The 19873-nt window shown below is 46.1% G+C and overlaps 2 protein-coding genes across 12 annotated transcripts in view; one reads left to right on the plus strand and one right to left on the minus strand.

Annotated features, from left to right (window-relative positions):
- The window catches only part of CDC42BPA (CDC42 binding protein kinase alpha), a 192468-nt gene extending 187403 nt beyond the window's left edge, over positions 1–5065 (plus strand). For 8 of the 10 annotated variants that reach the window (XM_068411711.1, XM_068411732.1, XM_068411754.1 and 5 more), the window contains one exon: positions 140–5065. In XM_068411711.1, coding sequence (XP_068267812.1) covers positions 140–271 — 132 coding nt within the window. In that variant the 3' untranslated portion in view covers positions 272–5065. The remainder of the gene's footprint in view (positions 1–139) is intronic. The other 2 variants (XR_011049125.1, XR_011049123.1) reach the window with 2 other exon arrangements.
- Positions 5066–7937: 2872 nt separating this feature from the next.
- Positions 7938–19873, minus strand: part of COQ8A (coenzyme Q8A) — a 53185-nt gene continuing 41249 nt past the window's right edge. For both annotated transcript variants that reach the window (XM_068411813.1, XM_068411804.1), the window contains exons 7-15: positions 18615–18700; positions 17346–17486; positions 16028–16109; positions 14529–14622; positions 13522–13663; positions 11535–11642; positions 10708–10773; positions 9833–9919; positions 7938–9338 (exon numbers count right to left, since the gene is read on the minus strand). In XM_068411813.1, the coding sequence (XP_068267914.1) occupies positions 9045–9338; positions 9833–9919; positions 10708–10773; positions 11535–11642; positions 13522–13663; positions 14529–14622; positions 16028–16109; positions 17346–17486; positions 18615–18700 (1100 nt within the window). In that variant the 3' untranslated portion in view covers positions 7938–9044. The remainder of the gene's footprint in view (positions 9339–9832; positions 9920–10707; positions 10774–11534; positions 11643–13521; positions 13664–14528; positions 14623–16027; positions 16110–17345; positions 17487–18614; positions 18701–19873) is intronic.

Genomic DNA, 19873 nt, shown 5'->3' on the forward strand with positions numbered 1-19873 from the left:
AATTCCTCAGTATTTTTGGACACAAGCAAAATACGTGGAGGCCTTTGAATCCAGTCACTTATTACTCAGACACCCTCAGTCGCTCTCAAACTTGCTATCCTGTTACTTACTGGTGTTCTTCTGTGTCTTTGGGCTGCAGGACTCTGACTCTCCGAGACACTCTACTGCATCGAACAGCTCCAACCTCAGCAGCCCTCCCAGCCCAGTTTCTCCTCACAAGACCAAGAGCCTCTCCCTGGAGAGCTCTGACCACGTGAGTTGGGACTCATGAACTGCTTCAGCATTCAGATTTGACATCACAGCAGCTTGCTGTCCCCATGGCTGTCCCTTTCACTTGATCCAGTTCTCACCTTCATCATCCTAACCCTCCCCGTTCCCTGTCCAAAAGTGATCTGGGAGTGGGGTACAGAGGAAGGTAAAAGCTGGTCGTCTTCAGCACCGTTTGGCACTGCCTCACCCTCCCTTCCCCAGATTTGACAGCAGCAAATGAGCAAAGCTAGGGTGTTGGTAAATATCAGATGCTGTAGATTTGTGTTAGTATTGGTTTCATTTTTGTGGTTACAGCTGCTTCATTTTTAAAGACATATTTATCCCACCCACCTTCCACTTCCCAAAAAGTAGCTTAAGTAGACCAGACCAGTATCAACAAGAGAAAATTCAGAGGGATTTTGTTTTCATACAATAGCTCATTGTACTGTACAAAAGTAGCACAGACCCCTTCCCCTGCACGGGGAATGATCAGTATGTCAGAGGCACATAAAAGCTTTCAGCCACCACCTTTGAATGTCAATCTGATTGTCGCCAGCAAATCCTTATTGATTAAAATGATGCATATTTTACTACAGTACAGAGTTTAAATAAATACGCAGATGTTAGAGTAAAATAGGTATGTATATATTCAAAGAAAAAAAGCATTGTGTATGCAGCAGAAGATGGATGCTTATTTAAGAGAGCCTTTAATTTAAGATTTGTGTTGTCCCTGTTTTCATGCTCGGTAATATACAGACTTGGAGGCCTGGCCTAAAACCTTTCGCAGGACAGATACTCCTTTTGCGTAGCACTCGCTGCGCTGCTGGGAGACGTCCCTGCAGTGCTTTCACAACATTTCTTTACTTCTGGTGGTAGCATAACTGAAGCTATAATTCCTACTTTCATCTTAATCCCCATCCTTTGCAAAAATGACGACGATTGGAAAGCAACCTCCTGCCCCGAGAACCGAGGGCACCAGTCAGCCCGGTGGCTGCCCTGCTTTCTTGTGTGCCAGCTGTGCAGCTGAGGAACCTTACGGCACACTACAGTAGAGGTCCTTAAGGCAGCAAGGGAGTTGAATGCAGCAGGCTTCAGCAGGAAAACTGTTTCCCTGGGTCAGCCTTCGAGCAGGTTTAACTCGGAAGGGAGCAGTCTTCCCCATCTCCTTGACCATCCCTAACCAGAAAACTGTTACTGTTGTTACCAAATACCAGTTGCTAATACACAACAGCCAAATGAGTGCCCTTAGCCCGAAGCTAGCCATGGCTGGCTATGCTCTCACTGTAGCAACGAAGAACCTTGAAGACTGACCTCACACTGTTCACACTGTGGTAGTCGAAGATGCCTAGTCACCCACAACAGCCGTGCTGGCAAGGTTGGTTTTCCTCTCCCTCCCCGCCCGCGCTGTGGGTTTGTGCAATCTGCAGTTGTTTCTATGTGCTCACCTGCTGTTTGGTTCCAATAGCAGGTCAGGTTGGAGGGCAGAAATTATTGCGGTGGAAGACAGAGCCCACTGAAGTTGCAAAAATAAATAAAAAGGTGAAGCTGGTCATGCAGTCAACAGAATAAAGTGAGAGGCTGATGTACAAATGGATGGTAAGAGGAAGATGTCTATTCTCTTTAGTTAGCAAAGCAGATGTGTTTTTCGTTTGGGAGTGTGTTCAAATGAGCCTCTCCTCAGTAGTGGTGTTGCTGGCTTTATACTACGACCATACTCAAAACACGTAAGGGCTTTTTGTATTTAGAATACTGTTTTTTGTGGGTTTCGGAAACTTGTTATGGCTCTTATTACACCATTCCATATTCCTGCAGTCAGCAGTATGTAGTGTTTCACCACATATAGAGATGTTTAGAGTCTTCCAGTTTCTGTCTTCCGTAATGGAAGGTATCGGTAAGTTCAAACCATGTACAGTAATTTCCAGCTATGATCTAAATGTGAAATAGGGAATGAGAGACAGATCATTTGATCCATTTAATCATGCTGGGTCTCCTAGGTAAGATTTCTCTTTCACTCTGAACCAAGAGGCTTGTCCAAGTTTAAGCTCATTCAATGTTATTTTGGGACAGGAATTCAACAATTTTTTTAGAAACCCATCCTATCAAAAGCCTGTCTCTCTCCTGTTTGGGTTTTTCAGAGTAGCAAGCTGGTTGTCTTGTTTGTTTTCACTTCAAAGCTACTACTTTTGCAAGCCTGGCATTTAATATTAAAAGCTTTAGCAAACAGCTAAGCACTTGAAATTAATTCCTCCCAGAATAGGTTTCAGCCTTTCTGAGGGACAGATAGGCAGGGCGTTACTGGCATTATTAAAATTCCACATCAGCTTCTTTTTAAAGGCTGCATATTGCTTCAAGTATAGCCACTGCTTTTTCCCCACAATTCCCTCCTTTTGGTGAAGCATGTCCACACACTTTTCAAAGCCTTTGCAGACTAGTTTTGTATTTACTGTATGTTGTATTTAAACGTTAATCTTATTTTGATGTTGTGAGAGAAGGCATTTAAACAGCAGTCATTTAAGATAGAGCAGCCTGCATGACAGTCCCCTGAGAGAGGGTCACAGGATCTTTTTTGTGGATTTTTTTTTTTTTTTTGCAGTTGAGCTAATGCTTTATCTGAAAATGGAACCCAAAGAGCCACGACACAGCAAACGATTAAATTGTGTAAACCCCTCTGTTTACTCCTTTACGGTGCCTGCAACCTATTGATATGAAAAACTGGCATTTTCAGGCAGAGCGTAGGTCAGCTGTGTTACAAAACTAAGCTCCAGAGGAAAAGAGCTCCGCAGGCCTACACTGTTTGTACACCACAATTTCTAAGCCTTGGCAGTCTCCTTTGGGATTACTATATTTAATCATTCGTTTGATACTGTGCATTTTTATACACATCTGTTCACAAGAGAAACAGTAACTGTTCTCTCAGTTGAAAATCAAATGACCACATCACTTGTTTGAAAAGTGAAAAATTATCCTAGGACTTGAATAGTTTCATGTATTTGGGGACCATTTGATTATACACTCAATCTTAAATCACACTGATCTTTTTTTGTTGGTATGAACGCTGAAAACTGTAGCTCAGCTTTTTAAATACTCCTTGGGCTAGGAAGAGTAACTCGGTCATTTGAACTGTAAGACTCTTGACTGGTATCTCAAAGACAGTTGTTTCTTAAGGTTTGACGTTTGCTACTTTGCACTGTAGCGTTGCTTCAGCTTCACAGTTAGGGGGCTGCGTTTTGTTCAGGGAGCTTAAAATCTCCCACTGAATTTCTGACTGTAGCATATGTTCTCTGTACACAGTATGTATCATCTAGCTGATTTTTTCCTTTTGGCTGAGACTGAAGGTGTTTGCATTTTTGACACTGCTTAAACATATGGGTTGTTGGGTTTTTGCAAATTTTTTTCTCTTTTGATGGCAACAAAGGATCTGAACAGATTCAGGCAGCTACTAAGGATTCCAGGGTTATAGAATGAAAAAAGGTTTGGTAAATAGTTTTCCCCTGCATGTGTGCGCACACAGATAATGTGGCTGCCTTCCACCTTTCATAAACCCAAAAGCAGGGTTATAGTACTCTCTTCTCCATTGCCTTTGACCTGTAGAAGACAGCTGGTGGTTTCAAAAAAACATTCCTGAGGCTGTGGTGAAGTAGCTGCTGCTTTTCCTCTCGGGTATTTGCTGTGGCTTGTTATGAATGTGCACTTTGCCCATTTTAACGAGTTTCAGAACTGAGTCAGGAATGTTCTCTCTTTGATTTGATTTGATGAAGTTACAAGCCAGGTGTGTTATTCTCAGGTATATGGCAGAGGGAAGTTAAGGGTCTTGTCACACCAAAAAAGTCCAAAAAGCATAGTGTATTTATAGAAATGACACACAGAGTGTGTCAGCCTTTCAAAACAAAACAGTTGGAGTATTAACACAGAAACAGATTCTGACACCATGATGGATTGTCTTGCAGGGCCAGACCCTGAATGACAGGACAAACATGCTCTTGGGTGGAAGAAAGTGTTTTGGTTTTTTTTTTTCCCCCATTTTATGCGCACTGTTTAATTTTAAATTAATACATTAAGGGTAAAATTTTTTGCAGTGCAAGTACCCACACCTCCTGAGCCTTAGTCTGAGAATCAAAGTGGCACATAGTAGCTTCTGCTGTGTTTTTGGTTTTTTAATAGGAGTCAGTTCCATGGAGGAAATGGGACAGCTTTCTGCACTAACACAAACTCCACCCTTCCACGTGCTTTGTGTTCATACTGTATTTGACAAACACCCCAGAACCTGCTCTGCTGCAGGCTTTCCAGTCTAAATTCCAACTCTTTGTCTTTCATTCCAGCTGCAGCTCAGTACAAACTGTTTTCATTCTGCATTTAAGAAAGTCTCATCCACAGGGAAGAAATCCACAAACAAACCAGTGTTGGTATTTCAGAGCAATTATACCTGCCTTTTTATGTATGACAGTTTCATATCATTTATTTTTAAAATATGGTTTTTAGGTTTTTTTTTTCATTGTAATATTATTGTACAGTTTTGCATGGCATAGATGTAATCACTTTTTTGTTTTAGAGTATAAAAGCTGACAAGTGTGCGTGTGGGGGAAAGATTCTGCTTTTTGCCTCTTCTCACTATTTTGTTTAATGCCCTCAATGTTGTAGGGGACATTGTAAGAGATTCTCTGCTACAGAACAATGATGTAGATTCTTTTGCACAGAAATATTTAAGGTGGAAAAGTCAACAATGTAAAAATGACTTACCACCAATATTTTATGTTGGTAACACACTTAATATTAACCTACTTTGATGTACTGCAATAAAACAGGGAACTGTTAGAAATGCAGATGTTTTGTCTTTTTTTCCTACCTCCCTACATTAAGCTTTGAGGAGGAAATAGAAAGGGCAATAATGGTGTTATTGAAGATAAAACCAGCATGTTGTAACACAACATGCACAAGTACACAGTGGGAAGAAAAGGCATATGAGAAAAATCTATTTAGCTCTAAGAGCTTTCAGAAAAAAATTAACAGAACCTTTTTGAAATTCAAAGTCAAGCCCCACCTTGTACTTTGCTATATTGAACTTTTCAACTACAGTTTTCCTGACCTTTTCCTTAGGTCATCAGATCTGTGTCAACATTTGTAGTCTCTGCTTCTGATGTTCCTCCTTCATTTAGTTACCCATCAAATGTTTCAGCTGCTGTAGTGTTAGAGGCTGGATTCTTAACTTATTTCTGAGCTACCACTATCAAACTGACTGTCATGCGTCTTTAAGTGCATCTCAAAATACCTGTGAAGTTTTGCATGTGCCCTGACCCCTTCACATCATCCACCAGTTCCTCTGTACCAGTTTTCTCCGTACCAGAAACGGCCTGTTGGGACATTTTCCTCTTCGTTCATTACCCTGTTGGTAAAGTCCTAGCTTTGACTACATGCTTCAGTCACCCCCCTGTCCCCCCCCCAGCAGGAATACAGGACTATTCTGTTACTGATCCTGTGTTGCCAGCAGTGCCAGACTGGGAATTTGCCCATTACCAAAGACCGCCAGCAATCCCCTCCAGGAACAGTCTGAATGCTTCACACTTCTTACATGGCCACGGGCTACCTTACTCCACAGAAACTTCTGATCCTGTCCATCTCCTTCAGTCAAAATTATTACTTTCTCAGCCCCTCACTCTAGCTTGTGTGGATTTAAGCCTCTGGGCTCATCCCATTTCAACCACTGCAGGTCTCTCCTAGCTGCTGTAGCTCTGTGAAATAGCATCTGTTTCCTGTGCTCTGACTTCTCCGATCAGTGCTATATTTCTGATTGCCCAGGGTTCCAGTTGCACCATCACAGCTGTGAAGGTCTTGGGAAATGGGCTTTCTATTGTTAAGGGATTTGGACATTAGAAAAGCAGAAAGTGAACTGCATGTTAGGCTTCCTGTTCAGCTCCTCAGCATTCATTTTCTGTTTTGCTGCAGCAGCCAGGTTGACTAAGGTAGGAAAATCACTGCTACCACATGTAGCCTGAATCTTCCTTCTTTAGAATGGAAGCTCTTCAGAGAAGATTTAACCTCCAGCTTGCCCTGTGGAACGAAGAACTGTTTTCTGCAAGAGGATTTTTCTAGAACTTAGAAGCTTGCTGCAGCAGAGAAATTGTTCATATCCTCAACCAACGTGTAGTTCAAGCAAATGCACTAGCTGGTACAGAGCAAGCAACAGTGATCAAGTGTTCTTGCTCCCTGTAAAATGTCATGACTTTTCTGACTTGAAGCCAGAGCACAGTGTTTCTGGCTCACCTTTTTTCCATGGCTGTTGCACTGACATACAGTTCCTCTGGACAAAATTATAGAAATTATTAACGCTTTTAGACCATACACAAAAGGCCAGGACAATTAGGGACTGAAAGCTCTAATTAGCTCTCCTAATAAAGAAACATCTTACCTTCTGCTAGTTGCTACCCTTTAGGCAGATGCAAAACAACTCCATTATTCAGCTTGATGTTATTCTTAAACATGCTGTCTCTCAAGGGAAGGGAAATGTTTGCTGGGAGTTAAGCACTCATGCCCCAGCATGGTATACAGAAGATCTGTGGTCACATGGTTAAGCGCATACCAATCTCACCCAATTGTGCTTACTGGAAAAGCGAACTGTAATGCTCTTCAAGTTAATTGCCTGCTTTGCAAGTTCTCGAAACATACAGGCTCTGAACCTTCAGTTTCACAAATTTTGCTGTGAAGCTTACGTAATCAAATTCCCTTGTCAGCTTTTTTATACTTTCCTTTTTAACCTGTAACATAAGCATCTAACATCTCAAACAATTCCACTGTTGTTACAGCTGCAAGGTCTAGATCCAAAGGAGAAAAACTAAACAATGTCTACCAGAACCCAAAAGAGCAAGGAAAGTTACTCCATCAGTGTACAAAGTTAACAGCTTAATGCAGAACTATTACTTCACTGAACAGCAGAGTTCACTCTTCTCAAAGGGTTAGGAATAACCTGATGAGTACTTTTAGCTGAATCAAACAGCACTGGATCTTTCTCAGCCAAGTCTTAAATGAAGCAGTTTATATGTTTATGATCTGGGAATAAAGGTAATACAATAACCTCTTTTCCTGTTTCTCAACGGTCCCTCCTGAGAGAGACCATTTATTCACTTACCTGTTCCTTACCTTTGGAAGTGCCAGCAGTCAGGATTTCTTACGTACTGCAGTTTAAGATCATTTAACCTCTGCATTCCTGGGCTGTGGTAACTGAGTAGGACCAGCTGAGCCTGCTGGTCACTTGCCAGATAGGGATATCTGACTTACTAGCACCAGGTAAGCATGGAGTCTACAGCCACTCTTTCTTCACAAGTGGAAGAAAGGCAAAAAGACTCGTGTCCAGGAGACTGGTAACAGAGTGATTAAAACACAGGAAAACAAGAAAACAAGTCAATTACCAGGGATTTTCATGTTCAGGCTGATGTCCCTCTGGCTCCTGGTAAAATTGTCACCATCGCTGTTAGCACTAGTGACACAGCTGCAATGGAAAGATGAAGGAATAACCAGGCCATAGACAGATGGCTTTACAAGGGTAGTAGCAATTCAGCAAAGAACTGCAACAAGAGGACACTTGGAACTTTCTCCTTCTGCTCAACTCCTGTTTATCCCACAGGACAGGACATGGTTCACTGGGCTATTCATTACCACACCAGAAGATGAAAAAACTGCAGGCAGAAGGCCCACTGCACAAGCACTTTTTTATTGAAACCAGGAAGTTGTACAAGTACAGGCTTTGTACAAAAAATCTAAGAAAGTAAATTTCCTAGCTTGACTCCAATAGGTTAAAACTGTGCGTCTGGCTTTAAATGTGTGACATTTCAGCAAAAGCTTGAAATGCCCATGGGAGACATCATCACGTGTTCGTCTGCCTTGCCCTAAGTTCTGCACCACAGGAAAACAGAGGGACAGACAGACTAGGTTCTTGGTTAGGAGTCCAGCAAGCAATTGGTGTCAAAGTTGTAGCTTATCTAACTCGCCCTCAGGAAAGCTGATACCTACCACACAGTGAAGAATCCCACTATTTGTGCTCAGATACAGCTCTGTTGATTACATATTCGACTCCCAGAACTGAGATGGGTTGTGTGAGTGTAAGTGTGTTTAAAAGAGATTGGCGCTCAATTCTCAGATTTCTAAAATAGTTCCTATGTTTAGCTTGCAGGCCAAAAAGAGGCAGAAAGCATAAAGCTTCATCCTATGTACACACACACACCTCCCTTGCATTAAATCAATGTCAGTAAAATCCAGGAGGGTTCTTAGACTGCCACCACTTGACTTACAAAAATGAGGGAAAGGTGCTGAATGTGTCTGTGGTAGGGTACACCTTGGTATTTCGTTCTATAATTCACAGTATGAAAACTACTTGAATTCCACCTTAGCATGAAAAAGGGAAGGTTTTTAAAAAACTTTTTTTTGAGAATTACAAACAGGTTTCAATATTAAATTCTGCTCTTGTCCTCCTTCCCCTACTCATTACAAAACCCAATCAATATGCAGCCACCATCACAACGTTAAAAATGCGTTCAAGGTAGTCGGCTGGTGCCTTGAAACGGTACAAAAGCACTCAAGAAGATAGTTTCCTGCAAGCTGCGGACTGTCCTGGCAGTCAGTGTAGGACAGAGACAGCACGAAAGAACAGCTTTGTCCTTGTGAAACGCACACTTGGCTTCCGGGGCACAGGCTGCTGCATCTCAAGAGGATGGAGAGCTGGGGTGCAACGCATGGGAGGCTAGAACGCTCTCTGCAAGGCTCAGATGAACTGTGCCCTCAGAATGAGACATGTTAGTTCATTCTTACTACTCTTCTGGCTTCTTGCCCCTACTGCTCCAGTATTTGCTATATGCCTCTTGGAACATTTTTTTGCAGGGAATTTTGGCCTTCAGTTTGGTGCAGATAAGGAAAGAACCCCCCATCTTCCGATGAAGAGAGTAGGTCTCCTCTGGCGGAGGGACAAGCCGATGCTTCAGCATGACTGGGATTAAACCATGGATCTTTTCAGTGGTGCTTTGGTTGCCGAAATCAAAAGGTTCCTCAGACGCAAAAGCCTCTCCCAGGATGAGGACAGCATTTAAGTGGGCATCTTCCATTTCCTGCCCAAAAGGAAAGAGGCATAAATAACATCACTAGCCCTTTTAACCACCAGGGAGGAAAAGGAGCAATGCTAGCGCTAACAGCAGCGGCTCAGGAGAAGTACCTAGCTATGCCCACAACAAAGGTAACCTCCAGCCCCCAGCAAGGCTGACGAACATTTGGTTAATGCAGTTTCAAGCAACTAAGCCTTCCAGAAGACCATCTGCCCAGGCGTGACATTTTAGCAGTCATCACCACCTGCAGGGTCTTGCTGGGGGACGGAAGGAAGGACAGTGGTTTTGGGGCTAGCTGTATCATCGTTACTGCTCCCGCTCCCAAAAGGGAAGTGAGAGAACAAAAGCCAAAACCTTTTTTGCCCTCTTCCCTCATCCTTATCAACAGGGCTTTCAGACTGACATTGACTTTTAGCACATGAAGAAACCTGGGGAAATCTACAGACCCGCAACAACCTTATCACTAGCCACCACTAAAAGCAGACCCTTCTACTCCATACCTTGACTTCATAGCCAGTGAGGAATTTCATGTCAATGGACTTCTTCAGTACTCTCTCTCTGTCCATGTCGGCAGCTGCCTTGATTACCTGGATAGGAGGAACACTTTCAGGAGAGCTAGTGGATGACTGAAAAATGTTTTGAGTACAGGACTACTACGTAGGCTACAGGTACACATGCTGCCTGCTCGCTTCCTTGCCTGTGCCCTCATCTTCAGGGCTCTGCATGTTGGCCAGTTTAAGAGCTACTAGCAAAAGATACAGCTGCTGGCTCTCCAAAGCTCTTCCCCGTAGGGCTACACATGGCCCAAAGAACGTAAGAGACATCAAAAAGCTTCACGAATCAATCAGCCTCTCCCCCAACAAAACAGTAAAGCCAACTGTGAGAAGCTTTAGGTGACATGTGCTGGCCCCTGCAGCTCAATTTATCAAGCGCAGAATGTGGTGATCACAAAGGAAGCACATATGACTTCAAATAAATTTACATCTGTAAGCAAGCTAGAAATCACAGGAAGCGACAGAGACAGTGAACAGGACAAGCAATTCCTGCATACCCTCATATAAAAATCAATGAATGCTGAGTGCTCTGATGATACACTCTGCTGCCCGAGTCTCCCAGTAAGCAACATTACAGTGCTCCACATCTGTCATGCAATTTAAACATCCAAACTCAGATAGCCAGGGGCCTGCAGCAGACATGCAGAAGGCTACAGTGAGGGATGAAGCAGGGAGAGAGACCTCTCTCTTGCCTCCAGCCCTGCTGCCCTCCACACTGAGTGAATTCAAGTACAAAGTGATACAGCTAATAGATAAGCAGAATTTTGCAAATACTCCAAGACCCCCAGTGCAGCACTCTAGGACACAGTGCAAGTCCTCACCTCTATGTAGAGATCTGTGAACTTCTCATCAAACCCTCGTGTTGCTCCAAAGTCCAGCAGGGCCACCTGGAAATGGATAAACCCATCTGTATTAGTGTCAACCACAAAAGTAGAGCCAGACCTTAAGCAGACTCCTCACATCTTCAGGAAGCTCAGCTGGCTGGAGAGCCTTTCCACTGCAGCTCAGTTTCCCCTTAACTCCTTTATTTCCTGACAGCAGCACAAACATTTGCACTAGTACATGGCAGGGGAGGTATGGCCTATGCTCACATTGTCACACCTTCTCAACTGGGAACTCTGCTCAGGCTTTCTGTGTGGGGACAGGGCAGCACAGAACCTTTTCCCAGCACTTTTCAACACAGACCTCAGGGTTGCACAAGCAATTCCATCTGACCTGCAGGGCACAAGCAAGCAGCCAAACCAACAAGCAGGACATCTGCAATTGCTTCCCCAGGCACCCTTCAGCAAAGCACAAGACAAGAGCATTCAACTACAGAGTCCTTGGCTCAGGAGTGCCCTGGTAGAGCACTACCAGCTGCAACTTCCCACTGACCAGCTTCAAAAGAGACCCTGAGACTAACGAAGTAGCTGTGACTGGATCTAGGGCCAAAGACAGGCAGCAAGCCAGGGTTACAGGAGCCCTGCTCTCCACCCAGACCAAGTGAGGACAAGTGGCAAAGGGACAGGTTTCAGCTGTCCTACCTGCCCAAGGACAGGAATCAGAGAGAATCTCAGTAAGGGCTTATTAAATTCTGGGAGTGGGGAATGATCAAAAGCTACTGAAAACCAGCTCTTGTACAGGCAGAACAGCGGCTGCTTGGGCTTACCTTGTGCAACTGTGGGTCATAGAAGAAGTTGGACCAGTTGGGGTCAGTCTGCATGTACTTGAACTCAAACAGCTCCCGCAGACACAGGACCAGGATGTTGTGGCAGATCTTAAAAAGCAAGGAGAGAAAGAAGCAAGTCAGGAGGGCAACAAGGCCTACTCACACATGTAATTTACGGTGGGCATTAGCAAACAGGAAACATCACCACACTGGTAAGAACTATGTGCTCCACACTGCAAAACTCCTGAAGAGGTGAGAGTGAGCCTCTCAGCCCACACCTGCCGTGGGACATCCTTAGCAGACAGCACAGATGCCATGCAAGTTTTATATCAGCTTAAGCTGTAGTTCATACAGCCCCTGGATGTGCCTCCAGAGATGCTGCTACCCCATATCTGGCAACTGAGAACAGCAGGCTCCAGGGGCTGTCCAACTGCATGTGTTACTTCTGTCCTGGTCCTGCCTTTTACCTTCCCAGCTTTGACTACACACTTGGTTGCTGCTTTGAGAGCAAAGGAACATCTTCACAGTGCGAAGAGGAGTGCAGAAGCAGAGGTGGGGGAGGCCAGTAGTGCGTTACAGCCTACCCTGAAGGAAAGTCCTGCAGGACCCTGGCCAAAATGAAGCCAACACAGCTCAGGGGAAATGAGATGCAGTTCCAGGGCATTTTAAGTTAAAGGCCCAAAGAAGCTAAAGAGGAGTCTCCTCCTGTAAAGCTGCCGAACAACATACAGGGCTAGCCCAAATGGTCCAAACCATTACTGAAAGGGGTCTTCACTAGGTACACACACCCTCCATGTACTCCTCAGCCAAGTCTTCTGCTGGGCTCAGCAATGACCCAGCTTGAGGGAGGAGCAGCAGATCCACATCTTGGGACTGACAGGCACAGGGGAAGCAAGAGTAGCAGTCCCTGAATAGCCCACTGCTGAATTACATAATACAGCAGAGCTTTTCTGTGAGGATACTTAAGCTGGAGCCTGTTCAGCAGAAGAACTGCCAGTCTCACTCTGCCCCTCTTCAGCTTCTGCAAAGCTGAGTGAAACATCATATCCAAGAGGGCGGGAGGAGAGCACCAAATGCAAGCCAGACCCTGCTATAGGATACTGCCATTTGGGTCAGAAGGCTGTGGGTCAGCCAGACCAGTTGCTTACAGGAAAGAAGGGCAGCAACACTCCACTTCACAGCCTTTTAAAAGGAGCTCTGATGATACAGCAGCTCATCGGAGGGGACAAGCCCTAAGAACAGATAGCTCAGAGGTGACAGGCAGCCAGCTCTGGCATAGCTTCAAGTCCAGTATGGTGCTGAGATGTGTTTACCTAAAGGCACATACTCTGCCCCCTTGCCCAGTGACCTGCTAACAGCTGACAGCTCACACCAAGACAAAAAAAAAAATCCAAATACCAGGACAGTTATTTCTGCTACTAAAGCAGCTGCTTGTCCCACCACAGCACTCCAATCCCTTGCTATATTCAGCACCACCGCCTACCCATCCCCCCTCTCCTGTTTACCGAGGTACTTTTCCAGCAGCCCTATGCAGCACAGGTCAGTCCCACAGGAGGAGATGACACAAGGGCAGGAGATTATTCTGCACTCCTGCCCAAAAGAGCAGCTGCAAAACAAGACCCCTCTCCCCAAGCTGACAATCCCTCCCAATCTTAAGGTCATCTGAGAGAGAAACAGGGCATCTAGGAGTTAGGCAGCTAGGCTACCTCCCCTTCAGCTGCCCTTGCCATTCACCCCTCCAACCCCTCCCTGCTGAATGCTGGCACCTGCAAGGTCTAGACCAGCCTGAGGAGACTCCAATGTCACCACCAAATTCCCTACACAGAAATCTTCTGAGAGGTTCCAGACAGTCCCCAACTCCAGCCCTGCTTTACACTGCTCAGGGTTTGCCCTTCCACAAAGCATCCCCTGATCTACCAGTCACCACACAGGCTGAGCATACTGCTCTGAGTGAGGGGAGAAGGAAGACCACCCCATAGTACCATACCTCATTTCGAATCTCCTGGCTCAGCCCTACAGCTTGATCCAAGGGGAAGCCAGACACCAGCTCTGTAGTCAGGACATGCGTGCTGCACAGCTCATCCACTACTCTGGGGACGTAAAAGAAGGGGTGGTCTTTCAGCAGCTCCCTAGGGGACAGAGAAAGGAGATGAAAAGGTCAGGAGCCCTGAGAGCAGCCAGGACCCTCCACACCAGCTCACAGCCCCTCCACACAGCCTATCCCCACACCCTGGCTGAAGCTGCCAGGAAACTTTTTCCTCAGCAGTTACAGTAGGGATCAAGTCACCAGAAGCCACGCTAGTGACTTACAGCTGCTGCCGGCTCCTGAGGTCACACCTCCTGCCACAGCAGTGATATCAGGAGGGCCTCAGGCTGGTACATCAAGGGGCTCTGGGCTCTTTTGCTCACCCCACTTCGCTTCAGGGCCAGACTACACACGTGGAAGAAACAGGCCTTTCCCAAGGGGAGCAGTGCCACGGGGGCAGTTCTGCAGAGGGACAGGAGGGGCACCCAGCCTCCAGCAGCTCTCCCCCATCCAGCCTTCATGTAAAAACAATCTGGACCCCACTGCTACAGCAAGTCAGGGGAGCAGGCAGTACTGGTGGTGTTAATTGCTGTTAAGAGGGCTGAACTGAAAAACCTCCTAGTCCAAAGGATGGGGGAAGCTTGCAACAGGCTGACATAAAAGAGGACACAGAACAGCACTGCAACCTGGCCTCAAGAGTTACTGCAATACCTTCACGTGTGGTAAAACAGACAGGCCTGCACTGAAGGAGAGAGGATATGCTATCACATTTCAGCAGACTGAAAATACGCCTGGCTAAGACAATGTGGTAATTCTAGGGGACAGCTCAGGCCACAGCCTTCCCCTGTGCTACATCCCAGGGCATGACATTCATCTCCCCACTGTCCCTGAAGTTAAGCAACCTCTCCTGCGTTTCACACACACACACACAGAGACGGGAGGGGTTGAAGGCAATGGTGTGAACATACTGGAATTTCCTTGCACAGGCAGCTTCTCTCTGGTAGTCACACTCCAGGGCCAGCTCTCTGCTCAGGACTTCAATCAAATGCTCAGGAAACAAACCTGAAAGTCAAACAGCAGAGAAGAAAGTAGGCTTAGAAATAAGGAGCCCCTCAGGCTAAGCCTTCCAGAGATGCAGCTGAGGAGCAACCTGCTGTCCAGCCAACTCTAAGCTGAAGAGTACAAGAGGCCCCAGAGAGCCAAAGCACATTTCCAACTAGATACAGGTTCTGCTGGTAATCCCAGGCCAAGGCTACGCAGCTGCTCCTAAAACAAGGTACATCCACACTGTTCTTGTACAGCAGGACTCCGCCTCCCCCGGCTCCCATCCCACCGCCCAAGCTGTCTGTACCTGGTATTGGCATGGCTGTGCAGAGACACATACCAAGGAGTACAAGCACCCAAACACTGGCCTGGGCAAAAATGGCACCAAACAATATCTGCCTACAGCTGGGAGCAGGCACTGCCAGGCAGAAACAGTCAGCATGACTAAGACTGTGAACTGAAGCAGCACATAGCCAGGGCTTGACTTGCCAAGTCCAGTCTTCTCAGACTTGGAAAAACAATATACTTTTTGGGCCAGACACTGCTGGGACTGCAGCAGCTGCTGCAGAGCCCTGCCCAGACACCACAGAGAACAGTCCCAGGTTTTGTCAGCACCCAGCCTGATTTTAAAGCAGTATTTGTACAGTCCTGCTAAGATTTACAGCTGCTGCAGGCAGGTATTTGGAAAAAGGAGTAGTAAGTCCCGCATTCCCTGTGGGAAAAGGGACTTATCCGTGTGGTAGGACACTGAGCAAGCTCCAAGTCTGACTGTTCTCCACCTCTCCACAACTCTGGGAAGAATAGAGAAGGACTGGGAAGAGCAGAGAATGGTGGGCATGGAGGGCTACAGGAAACATGGAGAAGAATGAGTTGTGCCCAATGTACCAGAAAATAATAGGGACAAAGCAAGGCCACCTAACCTGGACACTGCCCACGCTTCATGCCTAGAAAGCCATCAAAAGTGAGTATACCCAGACACTTTATACTTTGCCAAGAGTCCCTATGGATCCTTCACAATAAAGAGCATGCACAGACGAGCACATTACTCTGGCAGGTTGCATGCATACACATGGCCAGGAAAAACCAACACAGGTGCACTTCCCACCCCACTGAGCGGACACTGGAGCAGGCACATGCCCAGCAAAGGCAGTGGCAGCTCTGGAGCAGGAGAGGGGAGCAGAGCATGGCTCCCCAAGTTGGCCCTGCACCCACTGCCCACATCCACTACCTCTCCTGCTTTCTGCAGGAGATCTGCTCCTGGGAGGACTCAGCAATTCTTAAGTCCTTTACACCGTTTCCTTGAGGCTGTTTCCTCCCTCTGGTCTAGAAGAGACGTATGCAATGCGCTGCTTGAAAGGGGCTGGCAGAGCTCAAGATGCGCCAGCAGAAACACGGGGCCTGCCAAGGGTCTCTGTCTTTTTACCTTCAGGGAGAATATTGCTCATGCTCAGGACAGTCATCAGGTTGTTAACATCACTGTTGATGCTCTGGGCGACTCCAGGGTACTGCAGGACAGAATGGGAGAGGGCAGTGTTGAGACTAGATGACACGGTTGTACAGAGTGAGATAAAAACGCCTTCCAGCTCAGCATCCACTGACCTCCACAACACAGCCACCTACAGCCTGGCCATGAACCAGGGCATAACCGAGCCACACATCCCTCCTCTAAAAGCTTATTTAAAGCCCAGCATCTAAGAGAGGGGACAGAGAGACAAGCTAAGATGCAGCTCCTTGCAACCAGAATGGCCTGTTCAGGTCCTCTGACGGAGACTCTTCCAACACATGAAAGGTTCTCAGACACACAAATCTCACAACAGAGATGGCAGTCAGTCATTTCCCTACCACAGCTGAAAGGATATGCCACTGACAGCCCCAGAGTGTTCCATCCACAGCAGCAGGGCAAGCGGTGAGGCCCCAGCCCAGTCCTGGCAAAGGTGCCTCCTTCTGTTCTTTCTCAACTTGTCTGTCAAGAAGGGAACCAGCCTGTACTGCTGTGGAACAGAATGTGTGTTGATGCTACAGGGTTAACTTCCCATTGCTTTTACCTTGGCCTAACTTCAGAGACGACTTTGGACACAAATGGCTTGAGAAGACACCAGTACCCATCCATGCTGTTTCTAAAGCCTTCCTACTTTACAAAAAACACCAACCAGATGACCAGCTTTGCCTGGGACCCTGCTCAGTCAGCAAGGGATCTCACTCCTTCTTATAAAACACGTTGTACAAGGGGTTTCAGCTCCAGAGCTCAATTCTGTTAGAAATACCTGCTTGAAGTTGCTGACAGCTTTAGTGTGAGTTGGTGAATACCCTCCTGCATTGTCAGACTGCCACTACCCAACAGCCAGTGCCTGCTTGTCGCTTAAAACTTCTTTAACCTTTGGGCTGTGGTCAGGAAGGGGCATGTGGCATGTGCACATCCCAGAGAGGGGACTGACCTACGGAGCAGGTAGGACCCTTGCACACAGCCCTGGAAGTACCAGCAGTCCCTCACCACCATTATCCCCACGCTGCAGCGATATACCTCTGAGATGTCTCCCGCTCATCTGGAGTCAGAGGCTGGCTCAAGCTGCAGAACCTTTTCTGTCCCTCCCTTCTGCTTGCACTAGGTGAGATATTGCTGGACCCAAATTTTTATTTGCATTAAAATGTTTCTTATCTGTCTAATAGTAAACATACTTATGCAGCTCCCCTGCCCTTCTGTGGGGCACAGACAAGAGACAAGGCTGATCTGTAAAGCCCACCTGGATTTTCATGGCGACCTCTTTCCCATTTTTCAAGCGTGCCAGGTGAACCTGACCAATTGAAGCAGCAGCAAAGGGGCGTTCTTCAAAGGACTCCAGTTTATCCCTCCAGTTGGGGCCAAGATCGTTGTTCAGAGTTTTCTACAAATAAAAAGAAAGCATCAGGGTACAGAAAGCAGAGATTTAAGATTTTCCCTATCGGAAATCATGTTCCTCTAAGGTGACTCACACAGCCTATAGTAGTTCTGAGTATCCATACCCTTCTTTCTAGATTGTCCTCCCTTCCTCATCATTACACACCACTGTGAGGAGTGGTCCAGCCAGCAGCGCTCCCCCAGCACTAAACAGATGCTGATCAGATCTGTGTGAGGCGCTCTTGCTGTGGCCTAAAGGACAGAGATCTTGAGCACAAATACCGCTGCCTTAGAAATACAAGAGTCCCCTTTTTGGTGCCACTTGTTATCTTCCAGAAAATGAGCAAGGAGTTAGATATTTCTCCTCTTCCGTCATGCTGCCAAGCTGAACAGAAGCAATCCAGGCATGTAAGAGTGACTCTCTTTAAGGCAATATTGACAATTAAACATCACAGCCTGCTTTAACAGCTTTTTTGCTACATTGCCAGACTGCCACATTTGAGTTCTGGCTCTGCTCAGTGTCTTTCAGAAGATAAGTAGTGCTGGCAATTCCTTTTGCATCACCCTTCACATCTTAATTTACAGAAGGAAGTAGAGAGAAAGAGAGAACATGTACATTGGGGAAAGTAAACTTGGTTTGCTTCATTCTGGCTCTTCTTGATGTTGGGTTAGATTTAACCAAAAAAGTAAGGGCAAAGTTGCTGTTAATTTTCCATCAGACTAAGAGTTGTAAGTAAGTGTGTTTCTAAAATGGGATGTAGGCACTTCTAGACACTGGCTTAACATTCACGAGAAAGACTAGAGAGAGGAAACAGAAGTGGAGGCTACATTGAACAAGACCCTATAATCATATTTGTATGCAACATCCTGTTCCATCAGCATAGTCTCATAACATAAAACAACCCACATTTTTCTGTCTAGAACTGAGCTTCAATGTTTTGGAGAGAAAAGGCAGCACATAATTGAGATAAGGAATCAGATTTATTCCTTATACCCACAATTGAAAATATGCCACGTTTATTGAAAGAATACTCTTAAAAATCCCCCTCCACCTCCCTTACTGGGGTATGTCACAGGTGACATTTATTCTGTTATTGTTCCTCCCCCCCAATAAGCAGAAAGGAACGTTCCTCACCATGACCTGCTTTATCGGCATGAAGTCAGCACTCTGACGTACACGCTCAAAAATCCTCTGGAGATGGGGATTGATGAAGGCATCATCTGCCAAGGGAAGAGCACACTGCAGTCAGCACAGGCACTGCATTCTCCAGATCTTCAGCACCCAAAGAAACATGCACCTACATTCAGACAAGCCAGGTTGTCCTGCTCCCAAGCACACCCCGGTGAAGGTTTTGGAAATAATTCTAGTTCAGAAACTCTCCATACCCAGAAGTAGCACCTCAGGCACACCTCCTGAGTCATCACGCCTTTAGAAATTAGACAAACAGAAGTCTTGTGCACATGTAGCAAAATAAACGGAAAAAGCTACTCCTTCCTCTTCACTCTTGCAAAAAAACCTGCATGTTACCTGAACATCTCCTAAGCTACCCTCCTGCTGCAGCAGGAGAAAGTTTCTGTGCACCCCGTCCCACTTACCAAGGGAAAGACAAAGTATGAATACACCAGAAAGCATGCTGAGAAATTTTTTATACTTTGGAATCAAGCATCAGTTGCCACAGTGCTCCCTGGCTTTGTCCAGCAGCACTGCCGAGCGCAGTGGGCAGCTCCACGCAGCATGGAGGCTTTTGGTGTGATGGCAGGTTGCACAAACCCAAGAGCAGAGTGCTCTGCACAAGGCTCTGTCATCCACCAGCCCGTCTTCACGCTGAGAGCAGTACTGCATTCAGGCCTAGGAGAGGCCACTGTGTCATGGAAAAACAGGTCACAGAAGGGATCCTCTGGAGAGTTACCCCAACACACCCAGGTTCATAGTGTGGTTTAATCCGGGGCAGCAGCTTCTCTAGAAAGCTGTGCAATGGTACAACACCAATTGCACAAGTATTGAATTCTTGGAAGAATCAAGATTCAGCATCTGCTACTGTAAACAGCTACCCAAATGCAAAGCAGCTACAAGTGGGCAGAAGAAAACACAGCTGAGCCAAAAGTAAGTTATTTTAAGAGTCAGAAGGATTTAGCAAGCAAGTATTTACACTCATGAGAAGGGGTAATCTTGAAAGATTAGTCCTCTCCTTTGAGCAAAGGCTTCTACAACAGCCCAGAGAAAAGCCACCAGTTCTGCGAAACTTTTCATTTCATAAAGGCTTATGGAGGAATTAGATTTATCTGCTGCTCTCCCAACACTGGAAAAAAGTCCAGGCTACCAGCCTTAGTCTTGAGAACTCAACGTGCACACGCGCTTGTGACGTTCAAAGAAAAATCTATCATTCCTCTGCA

Source organism: Nyctibius grandis, chromosome 1 (genome assembly GCF_013368605.1).
Source record: "Nyctibius grandis isolate bNycGra1 chromosome 1, bNycGra1.pri, whole genome shotgun sequence".
Classification (NCBI taxonomy): Eukaryota; Metazoa; Chordata; class Aves; order Nyctibiiformes; family Nyctibiidae; genus Nyctibius; species Nyctibius grandis.